The sequence below is a fragment of the Bos indicus genome, chromosome 8 (genome assembly GCF_029378745.1).
Source record: "Bos indicus isolate NIAB-ARS_2022 breed Sahiwal x Tharparkar chromosome 8, NIAB-ARS_B.indTharparkar_mat_pri_1.0, whole genome shotgun sequence".
Classification (NCBI taxonomy): domain Eukaryota; kingdom Metazoa; phylum Chordata; class Mammalia; order Artiodactyla; family Bovidae; genus Bos; species Bos indicus.
Window position 1 is genome coordinate 74450499 of NC_091767.1, and position 18572 is coordinate 74469070.

Sequence of the window (18572 nt, forward strand, 5' to 3'; positions counted from 1 at the left end):
AGATCAAACCCAGGTTTGATCCCTGGGTTGGGAAGATCCCCTGGAAAAGGAAATGGCAGTCCACTCCAGTATTCTTGCCGGGGAACCCATGGACAGAGGAAACTGGCAGGCCACAATCCATGGGGTTGCAAAGACCTGGACACAGCTGAGCGCACACAAACACACCACACAGAACAGCAGCCTCTCCTGACCGTCATTCTGCTGCCCTGCCTTCTTTGTTTGTCTTCCTGGTATTTATTAGGACCCATGATATTATTATGCTTATTTGTTTATTGTTAACCGTCCTCCCAACAGAAAATAAGCTCCATGAGAGAGCAAGCTTTTGTTTTCCCAGTTTGCTGAATTGAGTAGTTACTTAATGATGGATGGGTAGATGGATGAACTCCAGTTATAAAGTCAACAGAGACTGGCTGGAATTCCATGTCTCAACTCTAGATTCCAGCAAGGGAGAGAGAGTTTTGGACTGACCTGATGTGTACAGAGGGCAGTGTCTGGGGTCAGTGGCATTGAATGCCAAGAGATGCTGTGAATAGGGCAGGCAGAGGGGTTCATATAACCCCTACTACAATCTTCCCAGATGAGGCAAACAAGCTAAGTCACCAGGGAGACTGAAACTATGAGTTTTCCAAGTCACATCCAAAATTCACTGCTTTGAAATCTCAGGTTGCTGGGACTGGTCATTGCCCCGAAGTACCCACTTCTGCCTGCAGGCTGCCCACCTAGCTCACATGCCCTGGAGAAGGATTATCAACCATCACCCAGGTGGGGCAGAGCCCAGGCTACGGAGTCATGGTAGAGGATCTGAGAGCTCTTAAGATACTAGAAGTCTTGGAGGATCTGTGAAAAAGTGACAAGAGTAGGTGGAATGGGGTGGGGTGTAGGTGGGTTTCATGGGGTTGGAGGTGGTGCCACTGTGCTCCCGTTTCCCTAATCTGAGCCCTAGAAAGGTTGTACGGTGCCTGCCTCTTGTCAGCCTCTAAACAGAGGTGGCTTCCTGGAAAGCCGGGACTGTGTCTCATTCACCATTGTCTCCCCAGTGGCTACTTAGTGCCTAACAGAAAGCAGACACTCAGATGTCTGTAGAATAAATGGATGAATGAGTGAATGAGCTGAGCCTGTAGACCACAAAGGAGACCAGGAATCTCCTACATCACTTGATGTAAAGACAAGGAGGAAGTTGACCTCAAGGAAGCTTGGCCTTCAAAAATGATTAAGTATAGGAGAGTTAATAGCATTTCAGCTGGCTTAAAATAGAATTTCCTGTATATTCCTGGGCAAGTCACTTGACCTCCCAGGCTCACAGTTTCTTCATTTAAAAACTGAATCAAATTAAGTGATCTCTAAATTTACTTAAGACTCTAGAATTATGGTCTAAGTTTTATGAGCTTATTAATGTCTGAATATTTGAATATCTGTGGAGCTGTAGATTGTATTGCTGTGGTTGCATCAGTGAGGTTTGCTTTTACATATGAGCTTCCAGGATCCAGAAGGCAAAATAGTTGTTCAATGTAACTTTCATCAAAACCTGAGTGAGTTTTGGCCATTGTTTTTCTCTGACCCTGTGACATTTGCTGTCCAGTCAGCATTTTAATTTTAAAGTGTTATATTGCACAGGGAGTTTGTGTATCTCTTAAAAGCTGATCCTATAAGTTGGGTAGGAGGTCTCTACCGGGTAGCATGTAAGCCAAGCATGTAGGCAAAAGTTACCATTTGTCTCGGACTGGAAGCTGATGTCTGCTCTTATTTCACTGTGGATTTCTTATGCCTCATCTGCTAAACTAAGCCTAATATAATAGCCAAATTTAGACATTTATTTTCAAAGTTTTTTACAAGTATAACAAGAATATATGAAAGACAGACATGAATGGAAAACTATAAATCATTATCTCTCATGAATATAGAGGCAAAAATACTCAACAAAATATTAGAAAATTGAATCCAACGATATGTAGAATGGAATACATGTTCATTTAATAATAGTACTTGCTGTTGTTGTTGCTGTTTTTTAGTCGCTAAGTCATGTCCGACTCTTGGACTATAGCCACCAGGTTCCCCTGTCCATGGGATTCTCCAGACAAGAACACTGGAGTGGGTTGCCATTTCCTTCTCCAGGGGATCTTCCTGACCCAGGTATCGAACCTGCATTTTCTGCTTGGCAGGCAAATTCTTTACCACTGAGCCACCAGGGTATATATATACTACACTTCCCATTTTATAATAGAAGCTGTTTTCAAGGGTGATTAAAAGCTCTTTATACAATTTTTGTAAAATTATACTAGCACATAAACCCCATGTGGTCCTCCCATCACTTTCATGGGCCTTTTCAAACTATTTGGACTGGTGGCTTATGCTGGGGCTTTTGCTGTTTTTATAACTGCTACAGTGAGTTTCTTTGTATACAGAATATTTCTGGGGTTTGAATCAGTTCATCAATTTATGCTTTGGCTGCTGTAACAGCGTGGCCACCATAACAACATGGCTGCTGTAAGAACATAACACAGGCTACAGGGCTTAAACAACAGAGATTTGTTACTCCCAGTTCTGGAAGCTGGAAATCCAAGACCAGGGTGCCAGGAGGGCTGGGTTCTGGTGAGAGCCCTCCTCCTGGCTTGCAGATGGCCACTTCTTGCTGTCCTCACATGACAGAGAAAATGTTCATTACCCTTTTGTCTCTTCTTATAAGGGCACTAGTCTCCTACGTGAGGGCTCCAGCATCATGACTTATTCACCTCTCAAAGGCTTCACTTCTAGCTACCATCCCATTGAGTATTAAGGCTTCAGAATGTGCATTTGGGGGTCACACCAGCAGTCTATAGCACACTTCCAGGCATAAAACTAAATCCAAGATATAAACACATTTCGGATTCTTGATGTTGTGTTGTGCTCAGTCACTCAGTCATGTCCAACACTTTATGATCCCATGGACTGTATCCCACCAGGCTTCTCTGTCCATGGGATTTCCCAGGTAAGAATACTGGAGTGGATTACCATTTCTTCCTCCAGGGGATCATCCCGACCCAGGGATTGAACCCTCATTTCTTGCATTGGCAGGTGGATTCTTTACCACTGAGTCAGCTGGGAAGCCCTTCAGATTCTTGATACAATGCAGATATTCCTATCTATCTTTGCACTAGGATGGGAGCTTCCCGGGTACAGGACTTTCTCTCATTCTCTGCTGTATCCACCGCACCTAGAAGGGAGCCTGATGCAAGAGTATGTTAATTATTGAATGCATGGATGAGAATCATTGAGAGGTTTTCTTGTGTAATTTTTGGTATCAATACATGCAGAAGAAAACAGTACCAAATAGATGAGTTGACAGTTCACCCTGAGGGCTGTTCCACATCTCCTGGAACCTGGCATTTGGAAACATGTAGGGGCCTTCTTTTTCGCTTGTCACGTTATCATCATTGTCGGAATGACCGGGGCGAGACATTCAGTAGGCTGCAGCCATGGGTGCCACATGGCACCACACAGCAAAGAATCATCTGGCCCCAAATGCCAATGCCTGTTAGCACTCACTGATGTGAGTTATGAAGCATTATGGTGAAATGAACAACCTGGAACCCATCGCCCTATGTGAGAATAAAGCTTCACCTGTCACACTGAAGCAAACTCGCTCTAAGGCAGACACTATATGCCACACAAACAAATCAGTGAGTCATGACTTCAAGAGATATTTTGGTAGGAAGACTTGTTTCAAAGAAGAACATGAGGGACTTCCCTGGTGATCCACTGGTGAAGGATCCGCCTGCCATTGCAGAGGACAAGTGGGTTCAATCCCTGGTTCTGGAAGATCCCACATGCTACGGAGCAACTAAGCCTGGGCACCTAGAGCCTGTGCTCTACAATAAGAAAAGCCACTCCAATGAGAAGCTCGTGTACCTCAATGAAGAGTAGCCCCCGATCACTGCATGCAGTGAGAGCCTGCGTGCAGCAATGAAGAACCAGTGCAGCCAAAAATAAATAAATGAAAAAAAATTAATATTTAAAGAAATGAGAAAGAAAAAAAGAAGTACATGAAGTCCTCTTGGTTCTGTCATAATGGATTATCTCATTCCTCCTCCCTCTATTAATAAATCTCAGCTTGGCAGCCAGAGTCTTTCCTTGGGGTTTATTAGTAAATCCAAATATTTGACAGAACGGTCTTATTCTTAACAGAATATTTTCCAGAGACACCTCTTACATTCTGTACAAGTCATTTAAAAAGAAGTCCTTTTCCACCTATTTCTGCACTTTCTCAGAACTTCACTTCCTGCCTCTATGTGTGGCTGAAGGGGAAAAGAAGAAGCCTGCTATCATGAGCTTTGCCCTGGGAATGCAAAACCCTTTGTGGCTTTCTTGCTCCAGGCAGAAGGAAGTCATTTTTCTCTGCATTATTTCTTCCCGGGCGACTTCTCCATGGCCATCACATGACATCCTCTGAGGCTCATTCATCGTTCGTCAGCTGCCTGCTCCCACCAGGACTGTCTTCAGCTTAGAAATGGTCTCAGATTCTTTTACCAGTGACAGCTTTCCTTAGCCACCTGGACCCCTTTGATGGAGCTGAAGAGCTGTTACCGGAAGTTACTGGTAACCATGGCTCTCTCTTTCTCCCTCAGCCTCTACTCAGACAGGTTCTCCATGGGTCCATTTCCCAGGCCTCCAGCTCCCACTCAGGCTGGGAGTCAGAGGAGCCTCTGATCAGGCAACTTTAGACTCTATTTCAGGCTCTCAAATTTTATGTCTCAGCTATAGACTTCTTGGGGATCTTCCTGGTGGCTCAATGGTGAAGAATCCACCTGCAATGCAGGCGGCATGGGTTCTATCCCTGGGTTGGGAAGATCCCCTGGAGAAGGAAATGGCAACTCACTCCAGTATTCTTTCCTGGGAAATGCTATGAACAAAGGAGCCTGGCGTGCTACAGTCCATGGGGTTTCAGGAGAGTGGGACATCACTTAGTGATGAAAACAATGACAAAATAGACTTCTTGAGTTCATTAATCCAACTCCCAGGATAACTTGACCTTGAGCCAGGCTCATCTCTTCTTCTTTGCCGACCCACCCTGACAATGGCCACTGTTTATTAAGCACCTACTCTTCTGTGTTACTTTAAGGCTAGGTAAGCTTGCTATGTAAGCTTTCTACGTAAGCTCTTTACATGTCTGGAACCCACCAAAAGCTTGGCCAGCTTGCTTATCCTTGAAGCCAATCTTAGTAGTTTCACACTCCAAAAAAATTATTAGTCTGCTATTTAAAAATAATTAGAAATCAGTTTGAATCTTTACTGTAATCTCTTAGGGAAAAAATATCATTGAGGGATCACTTTTATGAAAAATAGCAACATTTCTTAAACATTTTTATAACCATGTCTTAATATCAAATCGGGTTGACTGCAGACCAAAAATATCTTTACTTGCATTTTTTTTAAATTTGTAAAATCCAGCCCACGAAGGCGCTTATCTTCCTTCCCTCTACTGCTCATGGCAAAATCCATTCTTTTTCTTCCCTTAGTCAACTCTTTGGCTTCCCAGGTGGCACTACTGGTAAAGAACTCACCTGCCGATGCAGGAGATGTAAGAGACGCCAGTTCAATCCCTGGGTCGGGAAGACCCTCTGGAGGAGGGCATGCCAACCCACTCCAGTATTCTTGCCTGGAGAATCCCATGGACAGAGGAGCCTGGCGGGCTACCATCCATAGCGTTGCACAGAGTCATACACAACTGAAGCGACTTAGCACACACACATACTGTCAACTGTTTGTTTCTTCCAGTGTATAATTCAAATTCAACTGCATTGCTTCACACTCCCCATTACCAAGTTCATGCTACCTAAGTTCAAGAGTTGAGTGGTCCATGGAAACCTCCTTAGAAGGTGGAAAAGGGACAGTGTTACACGTTTATAATTTTATATCTGCACCTTATATTTATAGCACATTATCTAATCCCATCCAAAAATCTCATAACGAAAGAGGTATTCTCCCCATTTTTCAGATGAGGAAGTAGAGGTTAGGTAACCTGGTCGTGGCCTACTGCACAGTCTTGGCTGGATCTGAAAGATGCCAAAGTCTTGGTGATGTCATTAGTCACCACACTCTTGATCTCTTGAACATCTTTTAATGTTGGTCCCTGTTTCTCATAACCCTGACTTGTTATCCAGAGAGCTGGCTTCTATTCATTTACTCATTCATTCATCCCTGAAGTATTTGAGACTCTCCTGTGGGCCAAGCACTGGGCTTGTCAAGAGGATAATATTGTATGTAAGGTTTGGCTTCTGACCTTGCATTTGAAAGGTTAGAAAGACAAATATCAACCATTGTCTTAGTTCTAATTGGTGAATGTCTGTATTCATTTCTTCTGGCTTCTCTAACAAAGTAACACAAGTGGGGTGAGTCAAAACAACAAAAATTCATTTTTATCACAGATCTGGAGGCTAGAAGTCCAAGGTCAAGTTGTTGGCAGGGCCATGCTCCCTCAGAAACCTGTAAGAGAACAATGTTTCCTTGCATCTTCCTCACCTTGGGTGGTTCCTAGCAACCATTACCATTCCTGGGCTTGCAGAAGTATCACTCAGAATGAAAAGGAAAAGTAAAAATTTTACATAACCTCCTGCTCTTTCTGCCTCTGTAACTCAGCTTGCTCCTTGCAAAGTCTGGATCACCTATATCATATAGTCTCAGAAAGTAGGGACTTAAAATACTAGAAACTGGAGCTTATCTCACTCACCCTTGTGCTGCTTTTTGCAAGCCCCTGCAAACCTGCTTAATCATGCCTCTCCATGTAGAGGTCAGGAACCCCTTCCCCATCTTGACTGCTGTTCCCAGTGCGCGAAACCCCTTAGTTTAAACCAGCCTATTAACAGCTAATGTTGCCCACTATAGTCTGTCTATAAAAACTCTGTAACCCCTTTGTTTGGGGCCCAGAGCTTAGAGTGTTAACTCCTCCAGGCCCACCAGCCTAATAAACCTGAGTTCTCCAACTTACCGAGTTTGATGCTTGATTTCCTGATTACTGGTTTCTGCAATAAGATCCCCTATCTTCACATGGCATTCTTCTTGGGTGTGTAGCTCTCATTGCGCCTGAATTTCTGTTTTTTATAAAGACACCCGTCATACTGGATTAAGGTCCGCTCTAACTACTTCATTTTAAGTTGATTAGTCTCTAAAGATCTTGCTTCCAAATAAGGTCATGTTCTAAGGTCTGGCAGTTCGGATTTCAACATATCCCAGTGGGGAGGGTGGGAAATTCAATCCATAACAGCAACCTGAAAGACAAACATGAAAGTGAAAATCACTCAGTCACGTCCGACTCTTTGGAATCCTATGAACTGCAGTCTTCCAGGGTCCTCTGCCTGTGGAATTCTCTAGGCCAGAATACTGGAGTGGATAGCTGTTCCCTTCTCCAGGGGATCTTCTCAACCCAGAGATCAAACCCAGGTCTCCCGCATTCTGCATTGCAGGCGGATTCTTTACCATCTGAGCCACCAGGGAAGCCCAACAGCATCTTAGAGTGTGCAAACTTCTTTGGGAACCCAGGGACGAAAACAAACCCTGTCAAGGCAATTCAGGCAGGGCTTCCCAGGGGACCTCAGAAAGCTTGTTGTTATTGTTCAACTGCTAAGTCCTGTCTGACTCTTTGCAACAGGCTTTGCTGTCCTTCACTATCTCCAGGAGTTTGCTCAAACTCATGTCCATTTAGTTGGTGATGCTATCTAACCATCTCATCCTCTGCTGTCCCTTTCTCCTTTGGCCTTCCGTCTTTCTCAGCATCAAGGTCTTTTCCAATGAGTCGGCTCTTCGAATCAGGTGGCCAAAGTATTGGATCTTCAGCTTCAGCATCAGTTCTTCCGATGAATATTCATGGTTGATTTCCTTTAGGACTGACTGCTTTGATGCAACTCAATCAGGAGAGGACAGGAGGGGAGGGGACCTGGCATCCTCCAAGATGCACCCTCCAAGAGGGAAGAGCCTCTTGGGCATGGAGAGTAATACTGGGAGATGGCAGGTGCTTAAAATTCATTGTGTGTCAGCATGGGAGATGATCTGGAAAAAACACACGAAGGAAAATTCCAGAGGGCCTTTTATGCCTCATGTTAAAGAGTCTGGATCTTATTGTCTAGAAAATGAGAACCCAGTAACAAAAGTCACCTCCTTAAATGTGCCTTTCATCTCAAAGGGGTAACTTTTAAAGTACAATTCAAGCAGGACTTTATAAAACCAAAGTTTCAAGTTATTAAAATTTTAATTTCTACTATTTTTAAAGGATTTTTTAAAAATGTGGACCATGTTGTTTCTGTTTTACGTTTTGGTTTTTTGGCCAAGAGGCATGTGGGATCTTAGCTCCCTGACCAGGGATGAAATCCAAACCCTGTGCATTGGAAGATGAAGTCTTAACTATGGACCACCAAGGAAGTCCCTAAGTTCCATCATTTTGTTTTCATAAGCCAAAGAGTAAGAAGTAAGGAGAGTGAGTTAGATCAAGCCTGGAAAGCAAATGAAGGCCAGAGCCTTGGGTGGGTTCCCAGAAAGCAGACCCTAATGATCTTTGCAGGCAGGAAGCATCAGTGAGCATGCCCATGAACCTCACCTGGAGCGAGTGATAAAAACAACAGGACTGGGCAGAGAAAAGAGTTGGGCTGTGACAGGACACGTCACAGGGAGCACTGGAGCTGGGATGGGACAGCTCTGCTGGGCATGAAAGGATAGGGGCTTGAAACCCCCACGGTGACCAATCCCTGGTTGCAGGCTTCCCCCAGTAAGGGGTGTGACATCAGGCATGATGGTTTAGTTGCTGGCCATATCCGACTCTGCAACCTGGATTATAGCCCCCCAGGATCCTCTGTCCATAGGATTCTCTAGGCAAGAATACTAGGGTGGGTTGCCATTCCCTTCTTCAGGCAATCTTCCCAACCAGGGATCAAGCCCAGTCTCCCGCATTGCAGGCAGATTCCTTACTGTCTGAGCCCTCACACTATATATAAAAATCAATTTCAAAAAAGAAATCAACTTCAGATGGAAAAAAATATGACTCAACTCCAACAAAAGAGCAAGAAAATGGATTGAGGAATTAATTGCTCAGATGATCTTTTTTCTTTAGAACTAAATTATCCTGGGCATGGGGATAGGCATCTGGTCCTGCCCCTTGTTTGTTTCTGACCTGTACGAGGAGATGCCAGAGAACAGGGAGAGAGGTGAAGACAGTCTGAAGTCTTCACGCTGGTTGATAAAGCCAATACTTTTATGTCAGTCAAGCAGGAGGAAAAGCCACAGAAATCCCACTGTTTGCACATCCGAAGCTGTGAACCATAGGCTGATTGGGGGCCTACCTTTCAGTAGCCCTCACATGGGCAGACTGAAAGATTTTCTTGTAGCAAAAAAAAAAAAGAATCCTGGACTTAGCTCAATAACAATTGATACAATTAAGACAGCTTCCCCCCTCCTTTCTATCATGTTACGTATTGCAATTTCGTGAGTAGGTAGACATCCTATACCATTGTTTTTCGAAGTGATTTATTCATAGAGAAAGAAATATGGAACTCATTAATGACAGTTTATGAGCTATGGGCAGAGGGTTGATACTGCTGCTCCCACCGTTTGGACAAGAAGCTGTGTGGATATGAGAGAAGAGGCAGTGAAGGGTGAGAGGGGCGGCAGAAGCCTCCATGGTGAGATCATGTCAAACCTCTAAGTTTTTTTCTTTTAAATTGATTGCCCAGCTCACTCTAGGGCCCCCTTCCACTTAAGCCACTTTCTCCCTTCCACCCCCTGAAAAGAAGCGTCTCCTTTTTTATTTATTTTATTTTTAAAGTTTTTATTTTCTACTGGGGTATTGGAGAAGGAAATGGCAACCCACTCCAGTGTTCTTGCCTGGAGAATCCCAGGGACGGGGGAGCCTGCTGCGCTGCCGTCTCTGGGGTCGCACAGAGTCAGACACGACTGAAGCGACTTAGCAGCAGCAGCAGCAGCAGCAGCAGAGCTGATTAACAATGCTGTGATAGTTTCAGGTGAACAGTGAAGGGACTCAGCCGTACGTATACATGTATCCATTCTCCTCCAAACCAGGCTGTCGCATAACATTGAACGGAGTTCCCTGTGCTATATAGTAGGTTCTTGTTGGTTATCCATTTTAAATATAGCAGTGTGTACATGTCCATCCCAAACTCCCTAACTGTCCCATCCCCCCATCCTTCCCCTGGGCAACCACAAGTTCATTTTTAAAATCTGTAAGTCTATTTCTGTTTTGTAAATAAATCCATTTATATCATTTTTCTTTTTAGAGTCTGCATAGAAGGGATATCATATTATATTTGTTTCTCTATCTGACTTACTTCACTGAGTATGACAATCTCCAGGTCTGTTCATATTCCCGCAAATGGCATTATTGCATTCCTCTTAATGGCTGAGTAATATTCCATTATATTTATGTATCACATTTTCTTTATCTATTTGATTTGATGTTCCAACCTTCCACCTCCTCCTCCTCAGCCAGGCTAATATCACATGATTCAAAGCTCTAAACCTCTAATGACATGGTTGGTTTTTCCAACAAGGCCAGCCCCCTTCATGAGACTTTTCAGGGGCCCACCATGAATCACTTCATCAGCATAAACCTCAGTCCAAGGAACCCACCAGGAACAATAAAGATACTCTAAGTGATACTTTGGAGAAGGCAATGGCACCCCACTCCAGTACTCTTGCCTGGAAAATCCCATGGATGAAGGAGCCTGGTAGGCTGCAGTCCATGGGGTCGCTAAGAGTCGGACATGACTGAGCAACTTCACTTTCACTTTTCACTTTCATGCATTGGAGAAGGAAATGGCACCCCACTCCAGTGTTCTTGCCTGGAGAATCCCAGGGACGGGGGAGCCTGGTGGGCTGCTGTCTATGGGGTCGCACAGAGTCGGACACGACTGAAGTGACTTAGCAGTTAGCAGCAGCAAGTGATACTTAGGAAATTTCAGGGGTTCAGAGGCTCCCTTCCCAGAAGCAAGGACAAAGAGCAGCCAAGTTCTTTTATGTACAACATCCTTTCGTCAGTAACTAGTGGGGTGACGGTGATGGTGATGGTGGGTGCAGTAGCCATTTGGCAAAGCTCCCTCCCCCCAGGAGCTTCAGGTTTCCTCCTCTAGGAAGAATGCCTTCTGGTAAAAGCCTGCTCAGTATCAAGCAGCCCCCCAAATAGTACACTTTATACTCTTCCCTACCTGAAGCTGAGATCAATCTTCCTGTGAAAATCTGTTGGATGAAGAATCTCTTAATGATATAGATTTAGCCTTATCCCAACATCCCTATGATAGAAGTTGGTTGTGTTTTAGAAGGAAACCTAGGGGGGAAAAAATTTGCACCAGTTATGCCCTGGAGAGTTTTACAACCACAGAGCAAAAAGTGGATACAGTCTGGTTTCTCTCAGAGACTCTTAAGTGGAAGAGAAACTGGACACAAGGCCCCTGTCAAACTCGGCAGAAATTCTATTAGTCCATTTGATATGGTGCCTTTAATTCTTATATGGCTGGGAATCTCCCTTACCAGAGACTGTCTTCATTTTGAAATTATTTAAAACATAAAAAAATTGAAAGACATGGCCTAAGTCCCATATCACCTACACCCAGATTTCCCAATTGTTTAAATGTGTCATTTTCCATATGTAGTGGCTCTATCTCTCCATAAACACGCATACACTATGCCCACTATCATATTCTCTTCCTGAGTTATTTGAAAGCAAGTTGCAGCAGTACTGCTCCATCATTGAAAAGACTTCAGTGTTTATTTCTCCCACACAAGGTCACTCTTCTACAGAATTGTGACCATCTAAAGTGGGAAATCACCATTGCTACAATGACCACTACCATCTAAACCATTTGTTGTCCAGTTGCTAAGCCATGTCCTACTCTTTGTGGCCCCATGGAATGTAACCCCCCAGGCTCCTCTGTCCATGGGACTCTCCAGGCAAGAACACTAGAATGGGTTGCTATTTCCTTTTCCAGGGGATCTTCCTGACCCAGGGATCAAACCCATGTGTCCAGCATTGGCAGGTGAATTCTTTACTACTGAGCCACCAGGGAAGCCCAAACCATAGTACCCATTCAAATTTCACCACCTGTGCCTAAAATATCTATTTTTCCTGTCTGGTCCAGGAACACACATTGCATTTGATTGTTATATCTCTCTGGTCTCCTCCAATCTGAAAGAGTTTCTTAGTCTGAGAGAGTTAAGCCCTTTATTCCATCTATCAGTCTCTGAGGAGACCACTCACCCAGGTCTGTGCTAGACTCATCGTGAACTCAGAGCAGAGATGGCCCAGACATGACGTCCTGTGCCCATCTTCGTGTATCAAGGTGGGAGGCATGTCCTCTTTACTTTGTTCTAGCACTGGTCAAGTTATCTTTGTTGACCTGATCACTTGTGTCTGTCAGGTTTTCCTTTGTATTTGATTAGTGTCTAAAAGGAGATACACTCAGACCACGTCAGTATCCTCTGCCCTCCAGCCTTATCTTCCATTGATGAATCATGCCTGAATTAACCAACACTGAGTTTGTTGACAGTGATTTTCTATTTCCATCCTTTCTTCTACATTTCCTAGTTAGTATTCTACTCTAAAGAAAAACATCCTCTTCTCCCCCATTTATTTACTGATCTGTCCTAGATTCTGTTTTATTCTGTGGATGCACTCCACCATGGTAGACTGTAATGCTTATGTTCTCCCAGACTTGGCTTGTCCAGCCCCTTTGAGCTGATACTGGTTCCTTGTTATGTGTCCCCCAACATGCTCTAAACACTTCCTTTTTTTCTAGCACAAAAAGGTATTCCAGGGTCATCTCAGACCTTCTTTGCCCCAGCCGGGGAATCAGCATTTCTCCAAGGAATCCTAGATCTGTTTAGTACAGAAGGGTATTTGGAAAGTAAGACTGGGTGTTTGGTATCCAGCTGACTATCAGGGTGTCATTGGTCCTAGGATCTCTCAGTAAACAGACCTTTCTCTCTCAAACCATGTTGTTGTTCAGTTGCTAAGTCGTGTCCGACTCTTTGCGACCCATGGACTGCAGCATGCCAGGCTTCCCTGTCCTTCACTATCTCCCGGAGTTTGCTCAAACTCATGTTCATTGAGTCAGTGATTCCACCCAACCATCTCATCCTCTGTCACCCCCTTCTCCTCCTGACCTCAATCTTTCCCAGCATCAGGGTCTTTTCCAATGAGTCAGCTCTTCACATCAGGTGGTCAAAGTATTGGAGTTTCAGCATCAGTCCTAATTGTTAAAATTAGGAGTGAATTTAACAAAAGACCTGTAAAACCTATACACTGGAAAATACAAGTCATTGCTGACAAATGTGAAAGACAAGCAAAACGAATGGAAAGATATGCCATGTGTGAGGATTGGAAGACTCCCTGCTGTTAAGATGCCAGCTCTTCCTCGCTAAGCTATAGATGTAACACAATCTCAATCATAATTCAGCAGATATTTTAAATAGAAAGTGACAAACATTCAAAAATGTATATGGAGATGCAGAGACCCAGAATAGCACAATAATCTTGGGGAAGAAATGGCGGAAGGCTTATGCTGTTTAACTTCAAGATCTCCTCTAGGGACTTCCCTGGAGGTTCACTGGTTAAGAATGATGGTTTGGCGGTTCACTCATTCTCTGGTCTGCCTGCCAATGCAGGGGACACAGGTTCAATCCCTGGTCTGGGAACTAAGATCTCACATGCCTTGGCACCACTAAGCCTGCACACTGTGACTACTGAAGCCCAGGTACCTAGAGCTCCTACTCCAAAACAAGGAAAAGACATTGCAAAGAGAAGCCCACGTACTGCTCCTAGGGAGTATCCTCCACTCACTGCAACTAAAGAAAGCCAGTGTGCAGCAATGAAGACCCAGCACACCAAACTAAATAAAATTAATAAATAAAAATTTAAAAGATCTTATCTAAAGCTACAGTAATGCAGACAGAGTGGCATTGGCACAGCGCAGGCAGAAATCAGTAGAACAGAACTGAGAGCCCAGAATCTATGTGGTCAATTGATTTTGACAAAGACAGCAAAACAATTCAATTAGGAAATGAAAATCAACAGCCAATGCTGAATAACCATAGATCTTTATGATTAAAAAAAATTTTTATTTGACCCCTACTTCATGCCAGACACAAAAGTTAACTCAAGCTCAATCACAGAGACAAAGGTAAAAGCTAAAACTATGAAGTTTTTATTTTATAACCTTTTAAAAATCAATTAATTTTTGGCTGCACCATGTCTTTGTTGCTGCGTGCAGCCTTTTCCTAGTTTTGTCTTCTCTTATTGTGGAGCATGGGCTCTAGGGAACGAGGACTCCAATAGTTGTGGCACACAGTTATCCCTCTGCACATGGAATCTTCCCAGACCAGGGATTGAACCCACGACCCCTGCATTGGCCACTGGACCACAGGGAAGTTCTAAAGCTATGAAGTTTATACACGAAAACAGGAGAATATATTCATGATTTGGAGACAGGCAAAGATTTCTTAAGATGCAAAAAGCACTGGCCATAAAAGAATATTTTGGTAAATGAGACTTTATTGAAAGATGCTGTTAAGGAAATAAATAATAGGCACAGTACAAACCTGGGCTTCCCTGGTAACTCTGCTGATAAAGAATCCACCTGCAATACAGGTGATCCTGGTTCGATTCCTGGGTCTGGAAGATCCCCTGGGGAAGGGATAAGCTACCCACTCCAGTGTTCTTGGGCTTCCCTGGTGGCTCAGATGGTAAAGAATCCACCTGCAATGTGGGTGTCCTGGGTTTGATCCCTGGGTTGGGAAGATCCCCTGGAGAAGGGAATGACTACCTACTCTAGTATTCTGAGCTAGAGAATTTCACGGACAGAAGAGTCTGGCAGGCTACAGTTCAAGGGGTCTCAGAGTCAGACACAACTGAGCGACTTTCACTTTCTTTCACAGGACAGATCTAGAGAAAATATTCATAAAACATATGCAAAGTACTTTTATCTAGATTGTATAAGGACCTCCAACAGTCAATAGACACACACACACAATGGACAACGAATTTGAACAAGTACCTCACAAAGGAAGATACAGCAATTGTTACAAGCAGATGGAAGAGTGCTCAATATTGTTAGTCTTCAGGGAAATGCAAGTTAAAAACACAATGGGATACTATGCATATTCACTAAAATGTCTAATATTAAAAACATTTTTAACACCAAAAGTTGGAGAGGATGCAGTGTAATGGACATCTCATATATCACTATATATATATATATATATATATATATATATAATGGAATCATCGTAGCAATCACTTATAAAGTTCATCTACCTTTGACCCAGTCATTTCTCTCCTAGGTATTTGTCCAGAGGAAATGACAACACACATACTCAAAAAGACTTGTACATTAATGCTCATAGTAATTTTATTTACAATAGCAAAAATGAAGAATAGCCCAGGTATTTAGCAACAGGAGGATGAATAATATATACGAAATGATTCCAATTATATGAAGTTCTACAACAGGCAAAGCTAAGTAAAAGTGGGAGGAAAAAATTGTTGCCTAGAACCAGAAGTAGGAATGTACCATGAAAGTTGACTGAAAAGGGATATGAGGGAACTTTCTGGAGATCTGGAAATATCTTAATTGATATGTGGGTTGCACAGGTTGTATTCATGTGTCAAACTGTGTACCTAAACTTTGTATCTTTAAATTAATATATATTTCACTGTGAAAGAAGAACTGTAAAAATTGATGATAGTTGAGTGGTGGTTAAGTAGTAGATGGTGGTGTTATAGAAGAAGTAAAAATGACGAAATGTTAGTAACTGTTGAAGATGGGTGGGGTATACATGGGGATTTATTATACTAATCTACTGACTTCTGTCTTCTTCATATATATTAGAAGTTTTCAATATTCACAGAGGTCTCAGACTGGGTGGCATGTACTGCAAAGATACTCAACAGAGATTGGTTAGTGCTTGGGAGTTTTTTCATTTGCCTTTAGAGCACTTTTTACTCCATCAGGAGTGGGCTTGATTGACCAATTATGTGTGAAACTCCATGAGAAACCTGAGTTAAAGTGGAACCAATGTGATTTCAGAACTAGACAGGACTTTATAGATGGTGGTTTTCCAGGCTGCTGTCAATGGGCCTCTTAATCCAACTCAGGCTCCAGGCCAGGCTGTGGGGTGGGCTGGCTTCTGATCAAGAAAGCAGGAATAAGGAGGGCACCTAATTTTTTGTCAGTACTCTGTTTCTGGTGGCCATGCTTCTTGTGCAGAAATGGTGCCACTTAATCCCTAATGCTAGTCCTGCCCTTCTATCTTACCCTGCCCACCTTTCCATGAAGCAGCTTGATCTAGTACTAGTCCTCAGAGTCCAGGGCTCAGAGTCCATATTCCACCTTAATGCCATGAGCTGTGTGATCTCCATTAAAATGAAGTGAAGTGAAAGTCGCTCAGTTGTGTCCGGCTCTTTGTGACCCCATGGACTATATAGTACATGGAATTCTCCAGGTCAGAATACTGGAGTGGGTAGCCTTTCCCTTCTCTGGGGGATCTTCCCAACCCAGGGATCGAACCTAGCTCTTGAACCCAGCTCTCCTGTATTGCAGGCAGATTCTTTACCAGCTGAGCCACAAGGGAAGCCCAAGAATACTGGACTGGGTAGCTTATCCCTTCTCCAGCGGATCTTCCCAGCCCAGGCATTGAACCTGGGTCTTCTGCATTGCAGATGGATTCTTTACCAAATGAGCTATCAAGGAAGCCCCTGTGATCTCCATAAGTTTCCCCATCAGCCAAATGGGGATGTAATACCTGCTCCCTTGTGTTGCACAGATTCAGTGAAATAATGTATGCACAGTTCCCAGAAATGCCTACTGCAGACACTTAGTAATGCTGGCTGAATTGGAAGTCATTCAGAGGGTGCTTCTTACATGGTCAGTGCTCGGTAGTTATGGATTGGTTGGGTTGGAATGAAATGCATAAGCATGGAATCCATGCTGTTTGCCTCACTGCATTTTCTCCTTTGCTTCTCCTCTCAGTTCCTCCATTTCTGTCTGATTTTGCAAAGTCGTTCATTCATCACATAGAGCCTACTGTGTACCAAGCCTTACACTAAGTGCTAGTGAATTAGCAATGAATAAAACGTTTAAGTCAGAATCCCACCCTAGAGAATCACACTTCCAGGGGCTCTGTGAGGACTGTAGGAGCCCAGAAGGGCATACCCCTGAGTCAAGCCTCCTCTCTTCTCCTCTGTAGGACGTCATCGCCTCCATCCTGCTGAGCGGGCGGATCGGGCCCAACATCCAGCTGGCTGACTGCTATGGGCTGAGGCTGAAGCACATGAAGTCAGATGAGATCCACTGGCTGCACCCGCTGATGACAGTGGGGGAGGTGCAGGACAAGTATGAGTGTCTACATGTGGAAGCCGAGTGGAGGTAGGAGAGGAGCCGCAGGTTCTGGAGTGGGGGAGGGGGAAATGAGGAGTAGGGAGACCCTGGGAGGCCTTTCCTCAGAGCACTTACTGAGTGGCGTATTAGGTTGGCCCTTCTGTAGCATCCAATGCACGTGTTTGCGAAGACCTAATAAGGGCTGACCACACATCCGCATTCCAAGATGGATATCTAGGTGCATCCCTGGACTGGATGCTCTTGGAGCTGTGGAGGAGGAGGAGCAGAAGTGCAAGGAGGAGGGGGAGCCAGGCCAAGGGCTGGGGAGTGAACCTAAGCAGAACAGCTACCATCGCGGGGAGGAGAGGGAGAGTCAGAACCAGCACTGACCACTGTGGTTGGCAACCCACCCCTCTGTCCTCTGCGGTCCTCCACCCACCCGTGGAAAAGAAGGAAAGAAGGAGCAAGTCCTGAATGGGTAGCCAGGGGCTCCGTGGGCAGCCCCTGGTAGAACCAGCTTCCCTCTGTCAACCAGAGAATTTGAACTTCCTGTCCCAGGTATGACCTTCAAGTCCGCTACCTGCCAGAGGACTTCATGGAGAGCCTGAAAGAAGACAAGACCACGCTGCTTTATTTTTACCAACAGGTAAAAGTATTTTATCTTCCAGTCCCCTGGGTCCTATGACCATCCTCTCCTGGGGAGATGGAAAGACAAGGCTTGCATTTTGAAGGTCCCATTCCAGGAAACTTCTCTCGGGGACATTCCTTGGTCCCTGGTCAGCTATCCAAATCTGCTTCCTTCACACCTGAGGGCTGAATGACCCCTCCCCATAGGCACAGGCCCTCTTGGATTTTCCTAGGGGCTATTTACTACCCAGAAGACCTGGCTGGGGAAGCAGGCAGAGCAAGTCCAAAGAGAAGGGAAGCAGTCATAGCACACAGGCTTGGCTGTCTGACACAGCTGGTTTCTAGCCCACTTTTGCCACTTCTCAACCTGAAACCCCTCAGGACGTAATTTACCTGCATGAGGTTGTTTCCTCTTCTATAAAAAGGGGATGATAAGAAGAATACATACATTATTGGGCTGCCATGAAGACCTAACGCTAGTACTAGCAGTGTACTGGTAAACCAACTCTGATTTGCAGTACTTGCCAATTTCCATGGTGTAAATAACCCCTGGTAGCTCAGGCAGTAAAGAATCCACCTGCAATGCAGGAGACCTGGGTC

At 44.3% G+C, this 18572-nt stretch overlaps 1 protein-coding gene across 5 annotated transcripts in view; it reads left to right on the forward strand.

Moving 5' to 3' along the window:
• PTK2B (protein tyrosine kinase 2 beta) overlaps window positions 1-18572 on the forward strand; it is a 138899-nt gene that overhangs the window by 84939 nt on the left and 35388 nt on the right. For all 5 annotated transcript variants that reach the window (XM_070794966.1, XM_019966392.2, XM_019966393.2 and 2 more), the window contains 2 exons: window positions 17215-17393; window positions 17904-17991. In XM_070794966.1, the coding sequence (XP_070651067.1) occupies window positions 17299-17393; window positions 17904-17991 (183 nt within the window). In that variant the 5' untranslated portion in view covers window positions 17215-17298. The remainder of the gene's footprint in view (window positions 1-17214; window positions 17394-17903; window positions 17992-18572) is intronic.